The sequence below is a fragment of the Megalopta genalis genome, chromosome 2 (assembly GCF_051020955.1).
Source record: "Megalopta genalis isolate 19385.01 chromosome 2, iyMegGena1_principal, whole genome shotgun sequence".
NCBI lineage: Eukaryota > Metazoa > Arthropoda > Insecta > Hymenoptera > Halictidae > Megalopta > Megalopta genalis.
In genome coordinates this window covers 22,427,771-22,453,721 of record NC_135014.1, presented here as the reverse complement: position 1 = coordinate 22,453,721, position 25,951 = coordinate 22,427,771, and the positions used below count along the sequence as shown (strand labels likewise).

General features: G+C 29.3%; 3 protein-coding genes across 9 annotated transcripts; 2 read left to right on the top strand and 1 right to left on the bottom strand.

The window, feature by feature from the left end:
* Positions 1 to 1,694: 1,694 nt before the first annotated feature.
* On the bottom strand, positions 1,695 to 8,132 carry LOC117220687 (activator of 90 kDa heat shock protein ATPase homolog 1). Its single transcript, XM_033470904.2, has 9 exons — positions 7,406 to 8,132; positions 6,330 to 6,481; positions 6,040 to 6,119; positions 5,400 to 5,593; positions 4,758 to 4,878; positions 4,493 to 4,575; positions 3,974 to 4,111; positions 2,229 to 2,464; positions 1,695 to 2,072 (listed from the first exon to the last, which is right to left on the bottom strand). Exons 2-9 carry the CDS (start codon positions 6,407 to 6,409, stop codon positions 1,988 to 1,990), a joined length of 1,017 nt encoding a protein of 338 aa, XP_033326795.2. The 5' UTR covers positions 6,410 to 6,481; positions 7,406 to 8,132; the 3' UTR covers positions 1,695 to 1,987.
* Positions 8,133 to 8,240: 108 nt separating this feature from the next.
* Ide (Insulin degrading metalloproteinase) lies at positions 8,241 to 17,203 on the top strand. Of its 6 annotated transcripts, none has more exons than XM_076518752.1 (14): positions 8,241 to 8,359; positions 11,345 to 11,535; positions 11,633 to 12,133; positions 12,402 to 12,604; positions 12,682 to 12,930; positions 13,300 to 13,689; positions 13,766 to 13,875; positions 13,990 to 14,134; positions 14,484 to 14,594; positions 14,682 to 14,802; positions 14,900 to 15,106; positions 15,223 to 15,515; positions 15,765 to 15,974; positions 16,050 to 17,203. In XM_076518752.1, the coding sequence occupies exons 2-14, from the start codon at positions 11,361 to 11,363 to the stop codon at positions 16,290 to 16,292; spliced, it is 2,958 nt and encodes a 985-aa protein (XP_076374867.1). In that variant the 5' UTR covers positions 8,241 to 8,359; positions 11,345 to 11,360; the 3' UTR covers positions 16,293 to 17,203. The 6 variants fall into 6 exon arrangements, with proteins under 6 accessions (XP_076374867.1, XP_076374868.1, XP_076374866.1 ...); XM_076518753.1 differs by having other exon boundaries at positions 8,305 to 8,444; XM_076518751.1 differs by lacking the exon at positions 8,241 to 8,359 and adding an exon at positions 9,677 to 9,931.
* A 250-nt stretch (positions 17,204 to 17,453) lies between these two features.
* On the top strand, positions 17,454 to 25,848 carry Remo (Remoulade). Of its 2 annotated transcripts, XM_076518747.1 has the most exons (13): positions 17,454 to 18,655; positions 18,936 to 19,139; positions 19,246 to 19,389; positions 19,959 to 20,030; positions 20,104 to 20,175; positions 20,297 to 20,368; positions 20,720 to 20,803; positions 20,882 to 21,211; positions 21,294 to 21,430; positions 21,801 to 22,673; positions 22,749 to 22,995; positions 23,055 to 23,348; positions 23,516 to 25,848. In XM_076518747.1, the coding sequence occupies exons 2-13, from the start codon at positions 18,952 to 18,954 to the stop codon at positions 25,776 to 25,778; spliced, it is 4,776 nt and encodes a 1,591-aa protein (XP_076374862.1). In that variant the 5' UTR covers positions 17,454 to 18,655; positions 18,936 to 18,951; the 3' UTR covers positions 25,779 to 25,848. The 2 variants fall into 2 exon arrangements, with proteins under 2 accessions (XP_076374862.1, XP_076374863.1); XM_076518748.1 differs by lacking the exon at positions 20,104 to 20,175.
* Positions 25,849 to 25,951: the final 103 nt, after the last annotated feature.

Genomic DNA, 25,951 nt, shown 5'->3' with positions numbered 1-25,951 from the left:
TACGCGTTCACATTCTATCGTAACTTACAGCCTATGCCCTTCTCTGGTATGAATACTGTATAAGGTTAACGTTACAATGAGCTATTGAAAGATCATGCCACTCGTATCGGCAGGCGGCCTTGTTTGCGCCTGAAGTGGCAAATGTTAAACACTATCTCTAGAAGCAGGTACAAAAGGTCTACGCCAACGAATGGCAAGGCTAAAGGTTGACAGTGTTCGGAATTTTACTTAAAGTTGTATCGTGAACCCGATCTTAACAGTCGTTGTTTACAATAAGCCGCGTTTAACAAGAACTAAATGTAAATAATAATTTCAATACATAACACCTTGGTTATTCCAGCTAAGATAACTAGATACAACGCTGAATTAAATATTTATTGATTTTTGGAATAAATATGGATCGACTTAGGTTGTATAGTATGTTTGAATAATATAGTGAATCGTTGTTAGACATTTTCTATATACTGGAAATAATAATTATAATTTATCTGAAGCGTGAGCTTCTGTTGAAACAAAGACACTTTAAAAATTAATTGTTTCAATATCAAACCGTATTTCTAATCTTATTAGAGCAAAAAGCTGAGTGACTGTTCTTTTGCTAAATCATACAGGGTGTTTCTAAACTGGTGGTCGAAAATAAAGAAAAACATTTTTTCGTTTGACTGATTGAATTTGGATATTAATCAGCTATGCGTGCTCTAGCATTTAGAAGTAGAACTGTAGTAGTAGAACTGTAAAAAATATTTTTTCTTCGACTTATTTTTTAATATGGATCACCCACTTCTCGCTTATACCTTAGTAGTAGTTCGAAAACACCATGTATTTTTACATTTTTCATTAAATAAATAAATATTATATTTACTTCCGCAAAATGGTAGAAAATACAAATTTTTCATTATTATAAAATAATGATTAGAAAGCAGCAAAAACACGGGGTGATTTTATGGAAATTGCAAATCGAAAGAATGTTCCAAATAAAAGTTGAACAATTTGAAAGAATCATAATTTGACATGATTATTTTTTTCTAGGTGAATGTATAAATGTAAAAATGAAATTTTTATTAATCATTTCTGATCAATTTTTAAACGAAAAATGGAGTTGAGTCCTTTTACTGGATTCACTGTTAGCAAAAATAAGTGTATTTTTATTTATTCAATATTTTTCTTTCTTTCAGTTTATCCGATGGAAACAAAAAAAGTTACGGAAGACTATGAAAATTAGAATAACATTATTTATGTATTAAATATAGTACATTTTCGGTTTATGCTGTAAAAATTGTACTATGATGTATTATTCTTCACTTCACAATTATTTATATAATTATATCAAATTAAAGATAGTTCCACTGAGTAGAAATTAATTATATAATCCCATCCAATACTCATTCAAAACATTTTCTTACGTGTGAGGTAGTTTTCAGAAAAATATAAATACAACCATATTTGATTTATATTTATATTATATTAACATAATTATAAAAATACAAATGAATGCAAATAACAGAGACGCTACTGTATTTATTATTGTAAATAAATTTCTTAATTTTAGACATCGATTAAATTTATAGTGTAGTGATGTATTAAAGAAAAATGAACCATTGTTTCCAGACTTATTCTACATAAGGAGAACCATGGTAAATGTATAATAATATTATGTGGGAAAGAAGTAACGAATGATAAGGAAAGAAACAGGATTAAGTGTTTAACTTGTTTTATTTGACATATACAACTATCAATACAGACGTCTCATCGATATTTCAAGTATAAGCAAAACATGATGCTCTGCTTAAATGATGCAGCGTATTAAATAGAAAATGTCGAAAAATGAAAAGTTCGAGTAACTAGAATCGAGACAAGACACAGTTTGTTTAAGATTGATTATTAAGTGGCTAATTCGTAAAAGACATGCGAGGCGACGCACAATAGTACACATTTTAATAATTCTTCTACTTATCAATAAGCAAGATAAACTTAAAATATACATAGATCACATGAAATAGCCAAATCCAAATGTACGTTTTATAGCATCCCAATAGTACCTCTCCCAATTCTCTTTCGTTGAATCTTCCTCACTGCAAAACAGATACAAATTATTACATGTTATTCCACAATTACAATGTGGTAGTAAAGTGTTGGTAGTAAACAATAAAATGATGTAGAGGAATAGTTTATCTAAAGGTAGAGGTATGTATAATTATTATAAGAGAAAAACATTTTGCTTTTGTTACCTGGATGGAACACCGGTTTGTGTTAAATTAACTTCAGTATGATCATTCTTCTCCGAGATTGCAATAGTTACTTCACTGAAGTGTCCATCAGGCCATTGTTTGCAACGCCACCTTTGCACAATCTTTGTGGGCGTAATTTCAGTGAATTCTCCATGAATGTTACCACCAAACAGTTCAAACTTTCCACTTTTCTTCGGCTCTAATTTTACCGGTCCTTTCGTGAATGCCTGAACCATCTGTAAAAAAAACATTGTTGGTTTGAAAGCAAATTCCTTATCAAAAGATCATTATAATTAATGCATTTATAATAATTTTGTGGATATACCAAATGAAATTAAATTCCAATTTTTTTGTTTCACGAATTTAAAAAAATGGTCCAACATTTCCACTATCACCACTTTCTTCGTCAAAATCAAAATACCAGTAATAACAAAAGAAGGTGAATAATAACGTTATTAAGATCATTTTATTGGTATAAACAGTTGTCACTAGCAACTGTTTGTATTTTAAAATATAAATAATATCTCGCAAGTACCTCTGCCTACAAAGAAATCTTCATCGCCATATGATGACCCCTTCTGTACCGTGCAACTTTTGTTAAACAAATTTTTCTCTTCCATTGTTTCGGAGATATGGTAAATAGTCATTACACCGCTCAGTATATGATCATTCAAAATGATTCTAAAATAGTAATTGATGTATAAGGAAGATAAACAAGGAAAGTACTTTCATACTTGCTTTGTTATAGGATCAAATAAAATTTGTCCAATCTTGCTTTTACATTTGCAAACGATAAACTTGTACGTGAATTAAAAAGATTGAATAATTATTAGAGAATAAATTTTCTTTTTTAATTGTTTGAAAGTAAATATGAGTAAATAATTGTCAAGAATTAATCTGATACATTCATGTATCTATCATGCAGAACATAATCTTATATTATTTTTTCAGGGGATTAAGTTAACTAATTCAATAACAATCAGATAAAGAAACATTGAATTCTACCAAAACGTGTACTGTGACACTTAAAAGCCATTTAAGAAGTCCATGTAAAAGACAAATTAGCAAGCTTTTGGCAAGCTTTTGAAATCAGTAAATCACTAATGAGAATTTAAAAACGTTAGACTTATCGCAGTCAAATTTTTTCTAGAACATTCGAAACATGGTGACTGATTTTATGCTATGATCAAGTGGTATAGTACAACTTTTGAGGTATTTATGTAGCGTATTTAGCCCCAAGATTTACTTAAAAGACTTAAGTACAGTCGAAAAATAACATTATTGTTTACAAATTTATAGGTAAAGATCTTGAATAAAAGAGATTTCCATAGAATTTTGCACAGTTTACATGAGGAAACAAAGTTGCAGGGTGGATAAACTTTACACAATTTGTAACCATACAAGCTAGTGATATTTCTATTCTAACTAAAGTAATGTTTTTTCGTTAATGTGACGAATATGATTAATCAAACAGCGGTATAGTTTATATATATTTAAACTTCCTAATTAGTAATGTAATATTGAACTATATATGTTTGCTCAAAAAAGCCCACAGATTACTAATGGGTAAATTAGAACTGCATAACTATTACTAAATTTGACATTCTCTAAAAAAATTTCAAATTTATGTTTACTTTCCGAAAATCGATCAGAAACATTTAATAAAAGTTCGTAATCCAAGACATTAAAATTTGTGTTGTACTTAGAGTAATTATTATGTTCCTTCAAAATGATAGAGACTTTACCTCGTTTTTTGTGAACACATTATAGAAATCCTCTGCTCTACATTGGAACTTCTGTTGCTGCTTGATTGTTGATGTTAAAATCTTGGTTCCCAATGATTTTTCCTTATTTGACGACACCACTGTGGAATTCATTTGCATCTTCAACAATTAATTAAAAAATGTGTAATTAATAAACCGTAAAATAGAAGAAATTCAAATAATTTCTGCTAAAATCTTCAATTTAAATTGATTCACACAAAAATTCGCAAAAGTATAGAAACTTGAATCGGAACGTTTGCATTTTTTGTATTTGCACAAAATAAAATAGTCACTCATCCATATTGATAAAAATTGATATATTCAAAATATTACGTGTGTGATTAATATGTATAAACATATGCATATCATTAGTATATCACTATATAACTACTCTTTCAATTTCTTTGCTCAGCCAAAACACATGAATTCAAAACGCAATAGTACTTTGCGATGTTGCATAAATATTTCGAATATTATTTTTATAATTGTCTCTATACTTACTTTTGCATTGAATCCAGAAATGATATTTGAAATATTCTCTTTTACATTATCTTTTTTTGGTAGTATCATTCCAGCTGCAAACTCTATTGAACAAAGAAAAAATACAAATTAATATATTTTATTCTCATTATTAAAAAAAAAGTCAACATAATGCAAAACTTATGTATTACAAAACGATAGTACAATATATTTACTTAAAATTTAGAAGACAAATGGAAAACCTCTATCAGATGTAGCATATTTAGATTCACAAATCAAATTCTACCTTCTTTTAAAGCGGAGACATATTTCTTTAATTTTTCTCGAATAGCGTCCTTTCCTTTCGTGTGTAGAAAATGTTTTATTACTTCGCCTTCATCTGTGCTATCTTTCAAAGTAATTTCGATCTGTAATTGAAGGTATTTTCATCATCTTACTAGTAAAGATTGTATTCATACGTTAGAAAGAAACATCAATAAAATTTATTTTATTCATAATCGCACGTTTTAAACAAATCGTATTGAAGCATAGTAAAAAAAACTCAAACATTATACAACATCTAGAAACAGTAAATAAACAGTAAATTTTCGTATGAAAGTTAAGAATGAGTGAAGCATGGAAAACTAGGTATTAATTCGCCTCTTCCTCACTACTTAGGATGTATAATAAAACTGAGGATCATAGCAATATTGACACGTTCACAGTTCCGCAATCCGTTTGTGATAATAAGCGACATTGATACGATTAATGGAAACTAAGAAATGATTACATGATATTAAATATGATTAATCTCGAAACTATTTTGAAATTAGTGGAATGATATATATTATTGCTCTCGTAAAAACATTCTTTTAGCTACAATGTACATGCCAAAACAGTGAACGTGTTAAACCAGAGATTATTTATGAGGCAAGTGTTATTTACTTACATCTACTTCAGTAATATCATTCTCCTCAGATAGATTTGGAATGTTTATTTTACCCTCAATCTTCTTATCAGATTTTCCATTGAATATCCATTTTAAAACAATATTCCATTCATAGAAGAAAATTAATTTACCTTTCCTATTGTTAGCCATTGCCTCACCCTCGCTTTTCTCTACCTCTGTTACCATACATACAACTGAAAAAAATATCTATATAAATACACACACAATGTACACATACACATACACACTTACCGACAAATAGTAGAAAACGAAATATTTAAGCAGAGATACTACAATATATTTTCTTCTACTTAAGTCCATAAGTTTCTGTTGTGCATACAATAAACATAAAATGCAAATTTAATTTATATTCATTTTTTATAAATAGAGCAAATGGTTAATTTCCATTAAAATTGTTTCATTTTTTATCTACTTTCGGTGAGTGTATGTGTATTAAAAATTGAATAATTGAAAGTCAAATCCAATATAAATTTTATAAGAAATGAATTATTGATACAATAAACAGCTAGTATTAAAAAGAAATCAAATTGAGTTGTTTTGTATAAAATCACGCATATTCAAATGTTACTGAAATCATTTTACACATAAAATATTAAAAGATAAAAAATAAAATATAAACCTTCATCTCCTTCTATCTTCATATTGGTAAATAATTCTTTCAACTTATCCTGGGACCAGGCACAGGCATTTTTCTCCGTCCTTAAGAAAAAGATATGATCAGTTAAATAGATTGCATTATAGTTCAACAATCATTTTTCTCATGTAGTTAATTGCCAATTCATTTGAATAGTATCAATTAATTAGAGTGCAATTAATAGTAATGATATTATAAAAAGACATTGCCAGTTATTTGAGCAACTAATGCTCGTAAGCAATCATTTTTCTGTTTCAATATATGGTTTAACATACCAATGCCAGTTATTGACATTAGTGGCATCAGGCCTTTCTTCAACAATCCACCTGGGATCACCTTCACCCCACTTTGCCATCTTATAAGTGAAATAAGTAATGTGTCAGTACTGCTGTAACGTCCAAATATATCAACTGTAACCAAGATGTTCCTAGAACATATAAAGCAATATTATATTGTTAAAATGATTGTAATCATACTATAAATTTTATAAAAAAATAAGATCCATTAAATTTGTAAACTGATTTAATCTTATTAAATTACCCTCACAATCATTCCAACACTTATCTGTGGATAGAAATGGGTTGATAGAAAAAAGAGAAGAAGGAAAGATATTAAACAACTTACAAAAACATTATATTCCTTGTTTTCTATCATTTCATTGTTGACATTAAGAAATGCAATTGGAAGATACAATTTACTCTACTTATATTTCCTTATACAGGTATCTTTTAGAATTTATATTTAATTATGTACTCATTCCATATTATTCCAAACATTATTGTTATGAACTAAATGTAATATATTTTAAATATACAGTTACATCTTTTATAAATCATTCATGAATATATTGAACATGCTTGTGATCTTAACTTAATAAATAAGTTATTTGTTACATGTTTTTAATTAATGCGTACATATTCAATTATATAATAATATAGTCACTACTATATAAAAATTTGCATAAAATGACAAAGTTTTATATACACATTTCATACAAAAATCAAGTTTTTAAAAATCTTGTAGTGATTCATTTTTATATTTATTGCCAATCTCATTAAACTGTCATCACAATTACTACATGAAATTGTAGGATTAAGTAAATGCTCTTGTTCAATAATTAACATTATTGAACATATTCTAGAAATTCCAATGAAAATGATTAACGAGAAGTAACGAGAAGCATTCAAATCTGTTATCCAAAATTAGAAAATCATTAGACCTACAATCTAAATATATTAAATTTTGAAATAATAACCTAGAAAGTGATGTTTATAAAATTAATAATTTCGACATGAGATAGTACGTAACACAAGCTTGCATAATAATGCTATTATGTACATATTTTACTTACAAAAATGTTTGCCGACGTTCTGTACAATTGTGCCAGTCACTTCTCTTATATTTTTAATATAAAACAATTTCCAACTAAAAATTATTGGTACAATCTGATCACTCTGCTGAAGAGACAATTTTTTTAAATATTCGGAACACGTTTTCAACGTCAATATCCTTATGAACGAATAAATAACGTGAAATTCACAAGTCCTCGCACGAGACTTGAAATTAGGAAACAAATATTAAGGTGGGGATGTAGATGCCTTCTAGAAAATTCACGAACATGTTCACGCGAATCACTTAGTATCTATGTAATGTATAATATCGATACGGAGTTTAAGTCATGCACAGAGCAGAGAGAAACAATGCGGTTACATTTTTTTTTATTCAAAAAATATAACTTTAGATATGTAATAAGTCATTGATACAGAAATATGCTACCTATAGGTGAGTAGTTGAAAATATGTAAAATATAATATGAAAGATGAAAGAAGCAAAATATTTTTACAAATAAATATGTAAGTATAATACAAGATTCAATTTTTGTGTTTACAATATTAATACAGAACCAACCAGGACTTGTCTATTATCTTGAGAGCTCCAATGTCAGATACTATAAGGAAATTATGGATAAGATAAAGGCCTTTGAGGAGCTCGTTCGATTCATGGTCTAAAAACATTAATTTTTTGCAAAATTAGGGCATAAAAAACTAAACCAAGGGTACGGAATTGTTCAAAAGAATTTACTCTTATGCTCGCGCGTGTTGATTTAATTACCAAACATTCGCATCTATACTAATTTTATAGTCATAGCCTTTCGACGCGCCGATTTAGTCTATAAGTATCCGTATCTCTCTTGTACTACATTCCCGTTGGCTATAAGTGGAGCAGACCGCTCGGAAGTTGTCGTAGTCACTCCGTTTCCACGATCGAGAAGGCACATTCGTGGAGACCGTTAAGCAGGGATCCGGTGAGTTCCTATTTGAAAGCCGCGCCGAACGCGAACCGTGATCCCGGTCATACATCGCAAGGTCTATAAAACGAGAAGTTATTTGGTAAGCTACGGGCGGCCATATTGCTACGTCACTCAGAGTATCAAAAAAAAAACAAAAAAATACATAGGCGCCCTACTGCCCAATGCCAGTCAGTGCCATTGCTTTTTTGTATTTATTCAGAAGTAAGCGTCGAATTCAAATTTTATGTTTGTGCCGTGTGGCATAAATTTTATGTCAAAAATTCATCAGTTTTGCTTTAAAGTAGCGACTTGATATTTAATTTTTGCAATGTAATTTGTCTCGCTTGAACGAATCGACGGACTACCTGTACATTTACATTTGATTGAATGTATGGTAATTAGTGATGAAAATATAAAGTTAGACCGAAAGAATTAGTTCCTCTGTTTCCCTCTAAAATTTTCATTTTGTCAGATACGTGTTATTATACTGAAAGTATTGCTACTTTAGATAATGTTAATAACATATTATTTGTATCATTTGAAATTGATACTCCTGAGTGACGTCATTCCGGCGTTTTTTTAGTTAGCCTCTAATTAGTCAACAGTTCTACAGACCTTGCATACGCTGTGTCGGACGAGTACGAACTGCGTGGACCTATATGACGTATTCATACGTCGCGCCCTCCGTGATAAAGACGCGAAGAATATATTTTTTGTGTACGCGCGACGTGACCGTGATATAGTAACAATTAGAAATTGCGTGATTAGTCACTATTTATCACTGTAATCATGATTTTATCGTTTTGACTGATTTTTACTACACGTGATGATTACATTTGTGTGTGCATCATCATATGATTCATTTGATCTTGAATCTTGATTGATAAATTATTTTTTATAAAATGCTTCAATATACATATAGTTTATATGGAAATCTGCATGTAATAAAATACTTTTGAATGAAAAATGAAAGGTAACTGAATGTTGCTCTCCTTATCCTGTACCATTTCGACCTTTTAGCAAGTAAAATTAATTCTTCGTTTCAATTTCACAACAATAAATAGTAATAGATATTCATTTAAATAGTGTATAAAAGTGCAAATAATTTCTTTTATTTAATGTGTGCATACACACAAATGTTATTTAAATCAATAGAAGGAAGGAATTTTAAAACAACGATTTTCCAATAATTATAGAATATTGTATATAATATGTAGCATTATTTAAATGTATGCTTGTATATGTTTCTTTATTGCATCTTCTATATTTATAAGATTTACTGTCCTTTGCAATCATTCATGGGATGATATTCGCATTTTCATTAATTAGTTGATTTGCATAAAATATAAATATAGGTTAGGTTGCTTATTTTCATTGATTGAATAGTGATGTGTAGACTTATGCAAAGAACAGCTACATATACTCTTCAGTGAAGAGTCTTCACCAATCAAAGGCATTCACGAAAAATCACGAATCACTGTGATTGGAAACGAACCTGATCGAAGTAACAGAGTTCTAGCCGTCACTACAACAATTACTTGCGTGATTTTTATTTGGCCTAACTACAATTTAAATATATATCGTAACGTAAGTAAAAGAATGCGAACATAAGAGTGAATTAAACGATATCAAACGATTAATATTTATTCTGCACTTTATTGGAAATTCATATTGTACTCTTATTTCTGATAATACTGTGACAATTATAGCGTTATTGTAGCTAAGTTCGTGCGGTCACGCAACAGTACATAGTGTATGTTATTATAAATGTTATTTACATTGTTATTTTCTTTGGTTATATATCGTTTACATGTTATTTGCAGTCAATGTGTTAAACAATTACCTAAAAGCAACTAAATTATATCCGCATACAACATTTAATCCGTGACAAATAATTAACATTAATTACCAATAACAACAACGTCAAAGAGGAAATAAAAATTGTAATATTTAATTTCTATGCACCTACTGATTATACGTGGCTTCGAATTAATAGTAAATTTATAGTAGAGTTCGCCAAATTATTTTGAACAATCGCATATTGTTCAAAGAAGGGTTGGGGGTCCATGAACACCAACATACAATTAATTTAAAAAATATCTAATTCACCGGATGCGTACAATTCACAAAGAATGGTTTTAACACGCATAGCTAGATTTCGAATTCCTTACGTATCAGTACAGCCGTTATTGTATCGCAGGTATGTTAATATTTTTAATAGAATGCCGTAGATGTTTAATATAATTTGATCCTGATCTGTACGAGTGAATTTTTTATCATTTGTGAAACAAACAAAGGAATTTAATCGCTAGTTAAATCACATTAAGTTCCTGGTTCATCTACGCATTTTTACAATTGATTTGGTCGTTAATGTACACATGTAACTAATATACATACGTAACTACATAAATACATATATTATACTCGTTCATACATTTATACATACATATGTTCATATAATTCAAAATATTTAAATTATTTCGATACTCGCAGAAATTAAATTGGTAAAACATACATTACTATTCATACACACTGATGTACACATTACATACGTTTTATATGTACAAGATATAACCTAACAACATGTTGACCCAATCGAAATAACATCTTCGAGCTGCTTTATATGTATATGCAAATATCATATTAGGAAAAATACAAAAACTGAAATTTTTGTTGATGGAAGGTTTTTCTGTATATCTAAATGAAGTAAGTTGATAAAATTTTATAATTATAGAAGAATATAAAAGATGTGTTGTCAAACATTTTTATGTAATTCGTAATAGTTTAATTCGTTTAGTACATAATAGTTTATCTGATGAGATGTAAGCTATGGTATGTACATTTATGTCATAATAAAGAGTTTTTTTAGCAAGTGTGCTAACGTTGATGAAAAGATATTGATTTATTTCTGCATATTATTTATAAATTATATGTAGAACAACAAAAATCTGTGTGTGTGTATAGTTACCTTAACTAAATGTTACATTCTTATTTTTACAGATATAAATCGTCAAATATGGCAGAGAATACGGCATCACAAAATTTTGTAGAAAAACGATATGATAATATTACTAAGTCACAAAATGATATAAGGGAATATAGAGGTTTATTACTAAAAAATAAAATGAAAATTCTACTTATTAGTAATCCAACAACTGATGAAAGTGCTGCATCTTTAGATGTAAATATTGGTAACTTTGAATCAAATTCTTCTATTAAATTTAAAAATCAGATTTTGTATAATATTATCCATGATATCAATTTAATAATATTTTAATACTGTTGTAGGCTATTTAAATGACCCTGATGATTTACCAGGTTTAGCACATTTTTGTGAACATATGCTATTCTTAGGAACCGAAAAATATCCAGAAAAAAATGAATATAAAAGATATTTATCACAACATGGTGGTTCATACAATGCAGCAACGAACATGGATCACACAAATTATTACTTCAGCATACATTCAGAAAACTTAGAAGGGGCATTAGATCGTTTTGCCCATTTTTTTATAGCACCACTTTTTACAGAAGCTTTAACTGACTTAGAATTAAATGCTGTTCATTTGGAACATGAAGCCAATCTCGCAAATGATACATGGCGTGCTATTCAGTTGGAAAAATCATCTGCAAATCCAAGTCATCCTTTCACAAAATTTGGTACTGGAAATAAACAAACACTGGAGATCATACCAAAGCAAAAGAACATAAATATAAGAGAAAAATTACTTGAATTTCATGAAACTTATTATTCAGCTAATGCAATGGCATTATGTGTACTTGGGAAAGGTAAGTTTATTTATTGAAATTTATTTTATTTAGTGAGTACATATAGCAATTATTGTTCTTTATATTATGTTAGGTGTATCAATAAAAAATTCCATCTGAAATGACTTATTACTTATTCATTTCGTTGACAAATATTTTATACACGTTGTTATTCTATTTGAGGGATGAAAAAAAAATGTAGAATTACTTTAAATGGAAGTTTTTATTTACTTACATTGTATATTAAAGTAGAATATTGATGGTTATACAAAATTTATTTTATATTTAGAAAGTTTAGATGAACTTGAAGAAATGGTAATAAAATTATTTTCGCAAGTAAAAAATAAGGACATTGAAATACCTGTTTGGTTGGATCATCCTTTTACTGAAGAGGACTTCCAACACAAATGGTACATTGTTCCAATAAGGAACACAAGACGTTTAAATATTACATTTCCTTTGCCTGATTTACGAGCACATTACAAATCTATGGTAATAATCATATTTAACTTATGCTTGATTACTCTCTATTATTTAATAAGAATTCATTTTCGATACTTTTCTTTTAGCCAGCACATTATCTAGGATATTTATTAGGACATGAAGGAAAAGGGTCTTTACTATCTGCATTGAAAGCAAAAGGATGGTGTAATTCTGTTATATCAGGCAAACGACAAAGTGCCAGAGGTTTTAACTTCTTTAACGTTATTGCTGATTTAACAGAGGAAGGTATACAGCATGTTGATGATATCATTCTATTGACTTTCCAATACATTAATATGTTAAAAAAACATGGACCCGTTGAATGGATATACAATGTAATTACACACAAATTACAATTACTATTCAATATAGTTAATGAAACTGCATAAGTATATTAATGTATATGTATATACACATATACAAATTGTCTACACTATGGTGGTATAATCAACTACCTCGTAAAATATTAAAGATATAAATCAAATGTTTATATAGAAGTTACACAGTATAAGAGAGCATATTTATTGGTGTAAACAAATTTTAATGGATTTATATAAATTTTATTACATCATTTTATTTTATATCTTAAAACATCATTTTTAATTGTGTAATTAATTTATCCAATTACTATATATCTGCATACCATACTTATCTTAAATTAGCTCGTTTAGTTACTCAAGCTTTACAGTTATTTCTTATTAAAGGAATATAAAGACATTGCTGAAATGAATTTTCGATTCATGGAAAAAATGCCACCAAAACAGTATGTTATTCACTTGGTATCCCGTGTACAAGATTTTCCAATGGAAGAAATTTTGGTTGTGGGTAACATTATCATGACATGGGATCCTGACTTAATTGAATCAATTACGAAATATTTAGTGCCTGAGAAAGTAAGAATTCATGTTATTGGTCAATTATATGAAAGTATATGTAATGAAACTGAAAAATGGTATGGTACTAAATTTAAAAAAGAAAAAATACCGAAACACACAATTGATCAATGGAATAATGCTGGTTACAATCCAGATCTCCAGTTGCCACCAAAAAATGAATTTATACCAAAACGATTTGATACAAAACCAACAGAGAATGTAATTAACAATTAACAAATATTAAATAACCGTTAATTATATTTTGTATAGATACTTATTTTGTCTTATCTATTAGGTGACCAAGTTTCCGGTAATTATTGAAGATACTCCATTCATGAGACTATGGTTTAAACAAGATGATGAATTTCTTGTACCTAAGGCCAATTTGTGGATAGATTTTGTCAGGTAAAGTACTGAGAAAAATAAGGTATACATAAAATTTAATCAGTCAATCATAGACTGAAAAATAAATGAATATTTATCGTGTCAGCGCATTATATTCGAGTATACATTTTACAGTCCATTGACATATATAGATCCTCTTAGCAATGCCTTAACTGTCATGTTTATGCTACTACTTCGTGATGCTTCGAATGAATATACATATGCTGCTGACTTGGCATGTCTCAAATTTGACACTATTATTTCCAAATATGGAATAACAGTGAGTATGAACTTTTTAATTTTCTTTTATATATTTCTTTTATAGGTTCTTTCACAACACAAACACTATGTACAATTCATGTTATGCGAATGCAACTTCTAACTTTCAATAAGTGTTTATTATAGATTTTATCCGCTGAATACGAATTTATAAGTCTTTTTGTTGATATACTTTTTTCAGAAAATACAAATTTTCAATTCAAAACATACTTTCAGCTTTAAACAATTATTTTGTAGTAGCCAGCTGAAAAATCTATAAGAAAAACCTACTGATAATTCGAAGTATGAAAAAAGTTAACACATGTATATTAGAGATTATAATTCTTTCTGTAATGGACAATATTTTTCAGATAACAATTGCTGGATATGATGATAAACAGCTTGTGTTTCTAGAAGAAATTCTGGATAAGATGATCAATCTTAAGGTTGATCCAAAGAGATTTGAACCTTTAAAAGAAAATGTATGTAATACTTAATTTTTATATAAATAATATGATACGCAACAAAATGATCATACTTATATTCACTTAAATGTTTACAAATTTCAGTATGTCAGAAGTCTAAAAAATTCTTATGCTGATCCACCATATGCTCGTGCATGTTATTATCTTACTGTTTTGTTATCAGAACAGGTTTGGATGAAGGACGAATTATTAAAAGCAACTTCATGTGAGTATTGGATAATGAAATAATTGTGAAAATTATGAATTTAATTCGTGGTCTATTTAGGAAAACGGATTTTTAAAAATATTATATTACTATATAGATTTAACAGTGGAAAGAATGCAAGAATTTATTCCACAATTTTTAAGTAAAGTACATGTGGAATGTTTAATTCATGGCAATGTTACAAAATCAGAGGCTCTTGAGACAGCTAAGTTAATAGAATCAAAATTAGCAAATTCAGTTCCTCAGAGAATACCACTCTTGTCCAGGCATATGATTTTGAATCGTGAAATTAGATTGGAAGATGGTAAGTTAAGAGAGAAGGAATGTGTTTTGCAAACTTGTTCATCATTTCATTGTAATAATTATTTAATTGTTTTATTTTACAAAAAATAATGTTCCTGTTTTTTTTTTTATTTTTAGGTTGCAATTTCTTGTTTGAAATAGAAAATACATTTCATAAAAGTTCGTGTGTACACGTTTATTATCAAACTGGATTACAATCAACAGAATCAAATATGTTACTTGAGCTCTTGGCACAAATTATCTCAGAACCATGTTTTACCACGTTAAGAACTAAGGAGCAATTGGGGTACATTCTATTTAGTAATGTGCGAAGGACAGACAGTGTACAAGGTTTAATGATATTAGTTCAAAGTGACAAGCATCCAAAGTATGTTGAACAAAGAATTGATGCATTTTTACACTCTATGCTGGTTAGTAAAACTATTTTTAATCTTCTTTACACTAGAGATCCTGGAATTTTATTTTGTCTAAAATTTCTCTAATCATCAAATTTTCTCGATGTTGTGTATCAAATGAACATACATTACTATAATTACTTTTTCCGTTTTATCTCATCAATTTTTAACTATTGTTAATAATTTAATGATAATAGTTTGAATATTACCATGCGCATCAATTATCAACACACTCTTATATAACAATTTAAAAAATAACTTTAGGAAACCATAACAAATATGTCAGATGAAGAATTTAACAGACACAAAGAGTCATTGGCAGTAAAACGTCTAGAAAAGCCAAAATTACTGAATACCTTAACTAATATCTTTTACAATGAAATTTCATCACAACAGTATCATTTTGACCGAGTGAATATTGAGGTTGCATATTTGAAAACAATAGAAAAGGCAGATATACTAAAATTCTACAAGGTATATATCAAAATTGTGTTATACACTTCAATATTAATACAAATTATATTAATTTAAAATAAACATTATTTGTAGAACATGCTCCAACGTAATATGCAGCATAAATTGTCGGTACACATAGTTTCAACTATAGGAGATCAAGATACAACAGAAAAGGACGCAAGCAAAAGTACCGATTTGGATAATTCAATAGTAGAATCTTTCGATTACAAGAAGATAGATGACATTATGGGATTTAGAATTAGTCAGTCATTGCATCCATTACTGAAGCCCTTTAGCAATATACCTAGAAAGGGCGCACACTCATCCAAATTGTAACGATTTTAAGAGATCGTAATTGCATATTAGAAATTTTAGTATAAAAAAATACGGAGCAATGTCCTTATCATTGATTTGGGGTAAGTGCTGTGCGGTCTTATACAGTCCACTTATCAGAAAACACCCTTATGTACCCCACTCTGTGGCCCATTATTAACTTTTATTTTTGTGTTAACTGTCTACAATCATGTCTGAAGGCTGAATAACATCTAAACTTTCTTCTTCGATTCTGCTACACTATGTTGACACTAACATGCACACTAATTTATTGATGTACCTATAAATTGTAGTATACAACAATCAAGTAACATTTAAAATTGCATAATCATGAGTATTGTTAAGAAAAATAGGTGTTCTGAGAATTGTCAGTTATCTCTCTTCTTGAGTGTAGCTGATATGATAATGAAAAGCGCGAATTTAAACAAAATAGAGAAAAACCGTTCGAACTGTTTTAAGAAAAGATGGGAATAGCTCCACAAATATTAGACGCGTACTAAATTACATTGTGTGTAAAAGAAATTGTAGAAAGATTTTAAGAAAAATTCCTGCTTCGAATTGTTATCATAATCGTATAAGTTTAACATTCACATTATTTTGCTACCAGTCTGTGGTATTATGGGGCCTTAACTTTGTGTTTCACTAATGATGTTCACCGGAAGAGAGCGGTTTTTAGAATAACAACAGTTTCAACAATCGCAATTGTCATAACAAATAACTCAGAATACGGAAATATTAGAATGTTCGCGAGGTACGAACTATCCAGTCCAGCCAAACTTTCACGAGGAGAGCGGGGCAAGTTGCGATCGATCGCAATTGTTGCCAATTTATTTTTCTCCTTTGTACGAGCGTGGTTTTGAAAATTTGTATGAGAAAATGTCATACGAATAAATACAAAAGAGAAATCTTTTAAAGATTCTCCGCTGGTCATTAAACCGCTGCCATCCTCCTCATCGAATAGGTTGAGAATTTTCAATAAGTATATAATTAAAAAATTCATTTGAATCATTATTTTCTGCGTTTAATTTAATTCCTCTATCAAGGCATTCGTAACTTTTTTTTACTTGAGGGAAATCTGTCGAAGATGCCCTAGGTTTCGTAGAGGAAGACTTTGGACCGTATACAACCCCAGGATATTTAAATTGTGGACAGAGTCGGGAACTAGTTCTCGAACCCGTTCCGTTACCAATTTTTACAAGATAACATCCTGTTAAAAGAAGATGACTACTTTAATTGATAATCTCAACTGGCGATCGAAATCTACCGTTTGAAATTTTAAGGAATACATGAATATTTAATCCGATAAAATAAAAGTTTGTTTTCTATTTTTTCTTATACAATAAAGGTCCTTATTGTCTATTCATTTGAAATACGTTCTAGAATAAAGAAAGCCATTCTTCGATTGCTTTTTGCAGAAACAAAGATGGACTTGTACATTTTTCGTACATGTAGCAGCAACATTGTAGTAAAAATAAACCTTTGTCTTTATATGCGAATGCGTACACAAGTTTGTATTGTACATCATGAATTAGTTTTAGAACTACTATTTCGCTCGAAGAATAATCAAATATTCTACTTCGAGAATGAACAAATATCCCTATTAATACGGGGTTCCCCTTTGTACGCTCATTCATATAACAATTCAACACCTGGGAGTTAGAGTCAACGTGTTCTGTACGGAATATACGAGCGATAATAAAAGTAGGACATCAAGCATTGCGACATAAGTTAAATTTTGTTTACATACTATTTTTTATACATTGTTCAATGAAATGTGGGACAATCATAGGACGTCTCTTGTGGTAAAATCCCTAGGTGTAACCCTTTTGGTACCAACAGTAAGATTAATTTCAGAACGATATTATGTACATATGTGTCGCTGCAATCTGCACCATGAAACCATATATTATAGATGGGAATGTGGTACATACGTACTGTCCAGTGTGGTCCAGTGCTTTCAAAGAGAAACAGTGGAATATATAAAAGAGTAGATGTACATATGTATGTACATACATTGTACGTGCTGTATTGTGTTCTGTGTTGTGTTCAACCGTGTATAGTGTATGTATGTATGTATATACATATATCTTTAACGTGAACGAACTGTATAATATCCCCCAAAACCCACGCAACATAGCTTGCTTCAAATCTGTCGAAAGACAGAGCTGGTATCGAAAGTTTTCTGCATATGTAGCCGATAGTAATTCATAGAGATCCCGGTACTTATTCTGACAATACTTTCGTGTTCCTGTGATCATTTACAATGAATGTTTGCAAACAGTTTCGGACAATATGTGAGAAAAACCTGTAAAGTTTGACAATACAAGGATGTGACAAATACAATTGTTATCGTGATCGTGAATGTTGTAAGTAACTTTCGATTTATAACTGTATTTTGTACACTTTAACAAAAATTATTTACTTTATCTTTGTTCTTTTATGAGATAAATAGTTATTTATGAGTGAAAATTATGTATTTGTTGATAGTGTAGCCTGCACTGTGTAAACAAAAGAAGTTATAATTACTCCGCTCAATATATTTGTTTTTTGATGTTAAAAATACTACTTTGTAAACGTATTGTGTACAAACAATTTGATGCTCATGATTTTATATTAATCTTTTAAATTGGTTCTATTATTATATAGGTAAAAGTCTTCCATAATGATGAGAACTGCACTTGTGTTTTTAATTTTAACCCAAGCAAGAGGAAAAACAGTACAAACGTGTCCACAATATTGTACCTGCAAACTAGGTGCTCAGGCGGAATGGTTACGTGTTAAATGTAGCAATGAATTGCAGGATATTAAAAACATTAATTTTGATAGTGTCAGTTTGGAATTAGTGCAACTGTAAGATCACAAAGAGTATTTTGTCATGATAAATATATGTGTCAAATGTGTAAACTATAATATATAGTATACATTTTTTCACTACTTATAAAATAATATTTTACAGGGATTTAAGTAAAAACAATATTTTCGACATTGATGTTGATATTTTTAAAAACTTAACGAATCTTAAACGTTTGGATTTATCACAAAACAACATAACTCATATTGGCGAAGGTTGTTTTAATGGTCTTGGAAATTTAGAAAGACTGTAAGAATATTTGCTGTAGATACTTTACTAGATATAAAAGTTTTATCCATATTAACAGATATAAACTTATTTTGATGAAACTGATAGAAAGTAATTTCTTACCTCTAGGTAATATCTTTTAACAAGAAACCATTACAGTGACTCAATTGTTTTTGCAACTTATATAAATATAGCTTTATATTAACAGAGATGTGACAAAGACAAAAGAATATTTTATATCGCAAAGTAAATTATTTGGTTAAATGATTTGGAAACTGTTAAAACTAGAAGAATAATTTAAATATCCGATTTCAAATAATTCCATTTGTTTAAGTAATATATTAACAGCAAAATTTTCTTATGAATTTTCAAAGTAAATGTTTATCTATTTTCTTGTATTTTTATAGTGGTAAAAAGAACAAAATATGTATATACTGCATCTTTTATTAAAATCCTGTCTTCACAGTAGTCAGAAAACACTTTCTACTAAAGTTTCACAAAAATGGTGATGTCACTTTGATATATTAACTTGTTAATAACAACTGTATTATGTAATATTGTTTATTAATACTATATTTATTGAATTTTAGAGATTTAAGTGAGAACCAAATCTTATCCATAGATGCTTATGCATTTCGAAAATTATCCAATTTAAAAAGACTGTAAGTTTATTACTCATATATTATTACATATTTTATATGTACCTTATATGTACATTGTTTCTTTAATTATTAGTGATTTATCAAGAAACAACATAAGTGTCATGATATCATCATTATTTCATGATTTACTGGCTTTAGAACATTTGTAAGTGAGTTCTTTACTTTTTTTTTACATCTATGTAATTTAATCATTCTAAATATTTTCATATACATCAAGTTACATTTAAGAATATTCAGAAAGGTATTAATTTGTTCAAATATTTTAGGAAATTAAATGAAAATAAGTTAACATCTTTAAAGGAAGGCACTTTTTATCGTCTTAAATCCTTAAAACAATTGTAAGTAAGGGAAATAATATAAAAAATGATTCTAGCAACTAGGTGTAGTCATACCTATGTTCTAATAAAGAAACTTTTATAATCTGAAAGTTTCAATTTTTTGTCAAGTAAATATAATAGTAGTTTACTTTGCTTCTCATTTATTGGTACAATGTAAAAAATGATAATATACACTTGTACATACATACACACATATATATACACTTGTACTTTTTATTAAATTTTTTGAGTTTACTTAGAATGTAGACCATGAACTTGACTTAGTTGCTAGTATTAATCTTTAGAATGAAGTAATAATAATAATTTAAGTATATTCTATCTAAGGAAGTTCAACTTTATGTTCTGTTTTAGAGATCTTTCTGGTAATCCATGGAAATGTGATTGTGAATTATATTGGTTTAGTGATTGGGTTCATAAGAGTTCTGTCAAGTTAATGTAATATATATTTGTTTATAAAACTTACTTTTATTTTCGTTTTCATAGATATGCAATAAACTGTGTTCGATGTTTCAGTAATGCTCCAAAATGTACATCTCCTGAAAATATTAAAGGAGAATTCGTAAAAAAACTAAGATATTCAGAAAATATTCAATGCCAATGGGCACCTCCTACAATAGAACTTCGACCTATCCAAAATCAAGTCGTTTTTGCTGGAGATTCATTGACTTTAAAGTGTAGAGCTCCAAGTATCACGGAAGATAAAAATGCAAAATTGAGTTGGCTATGGTATCCTAACACTACTACTAATGTTGTGGATTTAAATGCATTTTCAGATCCACAAAAAAGTTTATCTAATATTAAAATTGATAATCGATATCTTAAAGACAGTGGAATAGTAGACAGGTATTTAATATTTCATACAAAGATAAATTAGTATTTTTATATATTTGTGTACATTGATATAGTTATATCACTATTTTTTCAGTTCACTTAGTATTATTTCAGTTAAAGAAGAACATAATGGGCAGTGGAATTGTTTATTACTTTCAGTGAATGGCAATAGAACAAAATCAATTATTGTGATTGTCATTTCTGATCAAACTCGTTATTGTCCTCTAGCAGGTAAAACATTATACGCACAAGATGTATCAAAAGAAATGGTTACTGTTCTCAGAGGTGATTTTATGCTTCCATATTTATATTAATCAGCATTTGTAGGAAAAAAATTTGAAGTTAAAATATTCTATAACAAATAATTTTCAAGATATAAATTAATGAAATTTTAGTAAGCATTCAATAAATGATTAGATTAAGGGCTCTAGATATGAAGTTTTCTAAGAAAAGGAGTACTCATTGAGCGACTGCAGACAATTTTGTGACAATTTTCTTTACAAATATCCATTAATCCAAGGATGCAGGTTCATCCCTGAAACTAGTAACCATTACTGTTATACTGATACAAATAAATATTTAATAAATCAATGTGTTGCAGTAACTAAGAGCAATAAGGGTGTTTACACATGGCCAAAAACTGTGGTTGGATGGAGAGCAGAACTGCCATGTGAAGGCAATCATTTCTCAGGTTCAATGCAAATGCCTTCAAAAGCGTTTTATCACTGCAACAACACGGGATATTGGGAAAGCCTAAATACAGAACTGTGTCCTTATATATCCCAGACAACAAAAAGCTTAGAACAATTTTCTAAAGCTAATCTTTCTCTTGCAAAGATCAATTTATTGGAAACTGCCAAAAAATTTAAAAATTACACAGGGCAAGACATTAAAGTAACTGATCCTATTGAAGTAAATTTTATAACTCAAACTATAGAAAAATACTTGAACTTTTTAGTTGAAGAAAAGGATCTTGGTACTATATTACTTGATATTATTAGTTCTGTGAGTAATTTGCCAAAAACCATATTAAAACGAGCCGAACTTTCTTTCAAGTCATGCACAAGGCTTATAAAAACAGTGGAAAAAATTGTGCAGTATACTCCATCAATACAATCATTCAGAAAAAACATGGCTCTAGAAGAATTTAAGATAAAACGCAACAGTTTTTCCGGGTTAATATGTACATGGTACTCCAATGTTGCTTTCGTTGGTGACCCCGATTCAAAATTCTTACAATGCACCACAAACAATAGAAGTACTCCAATTAATACAAAAGACAAAATAATAGAAGCTTCGATACATTTGCCTGCTTCATTATTAGAATACTCACAAGAAATCATTACTCATCAATTAATGATCTCTGCATATAGCAATAATAAATTATTTCCTATTAGTGATAATATCAACAATGAATTTCCTAATAACAATAATAATATGGATATTACATCGTGTATTATTGGAAGCAAATTATGTATGTATGGATAATATATATTCATAGAAAAATGCATGAATTAAGTAATAGTGTATAAAATTAAAACATTTTCAGTTGGAATATCGGTAAAAAATTTAACTGAACCTGTGTATGTTATGTTAAGAATACCGACTTATTATTATTCTGCAAAAAGATTGCAGCCCATGGTTTGGGATGAAACACTTGATAAATCAGGTGGTTGGACGAGCGATGGTTGTCATTTAAGAAGTGAATTAAACAATTTAATATTATTTCATTGCAATCGATTAGGATATTATGGACTTCTGCAAGATATTTCTTATCTTGATAGAAGCACCAATAGGTATGTATTTAATAATGCCTCGATATCTTCTTTGAATTTCATCCTTATCTCTTTTTTAGTTTACTTGGAGCAAAGTTTAAATACTCAAATCCTGCGATATATATTGGAAGTGCTGTGACAATTACATGTTTAATTATTATCTTTGTAACATATATTATTTGTTACACATCGATTGCTATGCCAAAAAAAGCAAAACACTGTGTTATTAATACTTGGTTTGCTGTAGCATTACTAACATTCTCTTATACTGTTGGCATTCATCAAACAGAAAACATTCAAATTTGTCAAGGAGTTGGCTTAACACTTCACTACTTATCTTTGTGCTGTCTACTATGGATGGCAGCAACTGCTAGGTAATTACTTTTTATATTCTAAAAGAAACAATAAGCGAGATATTTGAGGTATTCAAGTTAGTTAAGACACCTAGTTTTTTCAGATCAAAGTCTTTATTAATGCATTTTATAGATTATATTTGCATTGTTGTTAAACGACGTTATGTAAAAACTTAATTTATTTGCAGCAATATGTATAATCAGTTTTCTAAACCAGACCTTGAAGACATTCAAAATAATGAACTGTCAGATGAACCAATACCAAAACCATTACTAGGCATTTATTTAGTTGGCTGGGGTATAGCTATGATAATTTGTGGTATATCTGGAGCAATCAATCTCCAGGAATATGCAGGACATTCTTATTGCTTTCTTACATCAGGTCCTGCTCTTGCTGCACTATTTCTTCCAGCAGCAATTTTAATTGTATATTTAATAATTTTTTATTTACTTATTAAATGTGCACTTCAAAATGAAGATGTGACTGCTCAATCATTTGAAGGTACACAAGGTACAGAAAACATGGATTTAGAATTATTAGAACCAAGCACGAATCTGCCTATGAATAGAAATAGCATGCACAGTGCACCAGTATCGTCTGATATTGTAGATTCTGAACACACTCAAATAGGACAATTAAAAGGCCAAATTGTTGTATTTATTTTATATTTAATATCATGGTTCACTGCAGCAGCAGCGACCGCAAAGCCATTCAGCTCATACATATTATTTGATGAAATCATATTTTCCATTTTATATTCACTTTTTTCAAGTTCGCTTGGTATTTTTCTACTTTTTTTTTATGGAATTGTACGAAACGATGTTAAATCAGAGTGGTTGAAGATGAGTTGCTGGCTTCAAAAGCGAAAAAACCGTTGTTGCAGAACAAGAAGCATTTCTGATACAAATCCTGTAATACCAACGCATCCTCTAGCACAACATTTGGTGCCACCGTTATCTAATTCTCAGGCAATTCAAGTAACATCTGACTCCAATTCTATTAATTCGTCGAGGTGTACGAATAGATCTCAAACGTGTAATGCATTTAAATTTACAGATGCTTTAAGCAATCGAGAATCCTTGCCTGATGTTAGAAAAATGGCAAATGTAAATTTAGTTGTATTACACCGTCAACAATATAGATCTAATAATTCTGTTACAACATATACTGAACCGACTTGTGTTGAAATGTTTTATAACCCACATCAAAGTGGTGTTGCTAGGAAGTTTTTTAGGAAGCAACGCCGTCATACAAAGAATAATAATCTTGGTCCTAGGAAACAAGGTGATGGCGGTGCTACTAGTGACGCTGGCAGTTGTATGTCTGCACCGCGATCTACTGCAAAATTAGAAAGTAATATAGGTCAAACTATTCTAAGTACTAGTGCAAAAGTAAATAATACAAATATACATGTCGAATTGAATCCAATAACGGATTCTAAGAACGTTAACATTCTCTCGGATAGCGGTGGTAGCATGTCAGAAGAGAGAAATGTTCCAATGCGGTTTGTTATTGGCCAAGAAAGTCTTCTTCGAAATGTCAATAAAATTAACAACAATTGCAGATTGCAAAAGACTATATCACATGAGTCAGATGTAGATGTTAAAAGTGATGAAGAGAAACATCTGCGAAATGTTTCACAACAATGTAGTTTAGAATACAGCTCTGAAATAGAATCAGCTACTCAAATGACCAGTGAAAAGAGTGATCATAATTTACCAGAAATTTATGAAATTGCAGAAACGGTTTTAGAAGAAAATTTTGTAAGGAAAAGATGTCAAAGCATGAATGAATCTCATGAAACAAGACAACGGCACTCAAAAAGTAACTTACAACTTATATCTCATTCTAATAGTATGTTCTGTCTTCCAGTAGACACTACGAAACCTTTAAGAAGTAATTATTGTAACTCACTAAATGACATCACATCTTTCGTTAATTCAAAGAACTGTGAACATTCGAAATCATTATTAATAAACGCACAATGTACTGAAAGTTCAATTTTGTTTAATCGGGTTTCTGCTTCACGAAAATCACTTAATCAATTTGAATTATTTTCTGAAAAAAAGAACTTCAATAGTGAAAGTACACCTAACTTAGAGGAACCATTGAAATTTAAGTATGAATCTTTAATAAACGCTGAATGTGTCTCTAATGCATGCACAAAGGAATACAATTCTTGTTTTCCTACTGAAATCACGTTATCTAACAGAAATCACACTAATGTGCCACAAGAGTCTAAAGAAAAGACTATCAATTGTTTAACTGACACTAGATCACTTATATCAAGTCCTTGCAATATTGTAAAAAACTTTGATTCCAACAATGAAATAGAAAATGTAAACAAAAATACAAACTTAAATAGTATACAACAGGCTGAGATCAGTAAATTTTATTTGAAAAATCAGAACATTTATCTACAAGTTGCTAAGAAGGAAACAAGCGTTTAATCAAATCTGTTTATTGACATGTAACGAATAACATTTATTTTAGTAAAAATATTTGGAAAAGCAAACATAATTTAACGATAATAGCTATACCCTATTAAATCTAAGAAATTTGATGACTTATTACATTATGTCGCTGCTTTTATAAAGTATAGTTCCTACAACGACAAAAGTTA

Excerpts from the sequence above, each read along its gene's own strand:
- LOC117220687 (XM_033470904.2), bottom strand. The coding sequence starts at position 6,409 with ATGGCAAAGTGGGGTGAAGGTGATCCCAGGTGGATTGTTGAAGAAAGG. Across the intron at positions 6,120-6,329 it reads AATGTCAATAACTGGCATTG|GACGGAGAAAAATGCCTGTG; the intron begins GTATGTTAAACC and ends CTTTTTCTTAAG. Across the intron at positions 4,112-4,492 it reads TTTCTGGATTCAATGCAAAA|ATGCAAATGAATTCCACAGT; the intron begins GTAAGTATAGAG and ends TAATTGTTGAAG.
- Ide (XM_076518749.1), top strand. The coding sequence starts at position 10,477 with ATGGTTTTAACACGCATAGCTAGATTTCGAATTCCTTACGTATCAGTA. Across the intron at positions 12,931-13,299 it reads CCGTTGAATGGATATACAAT|GAATATAAAGACATTGCTGA; the intron begins GTAATTACACAC and ends TTCTTATTAAAG. Across the intron at positions 14,803-14,899 it reads ATTATTAAAAGCAACTTCAT|ATTTAACAGTGGAAAGAATG; the intron begins GTGAGTATTGGA and ends ATTACTATATAG.
- Remo (XM_076518747.1), top strand. The coding sequence starts at position 18,952 with ATGATGAGAACTGCACTTGTGTTTTTAATTTTAACCCAAGCAAGAGGA. Across the intron at positions 20,176-20,296 it reads TTACTGGCTTTAGAACATTT|GAAATTAAATGAAAATAAGT; the intron begins GTAAGTGAGTTC and ends CAAATATTTTAG. Across the intron at positions 23,349-23,515 it reads TGGATGGCAGCAACTGCTAG|CAATATGTATAATCAGTTTT; the intron begins GTAATTACTTTT and ends ATTTATTTGCAG.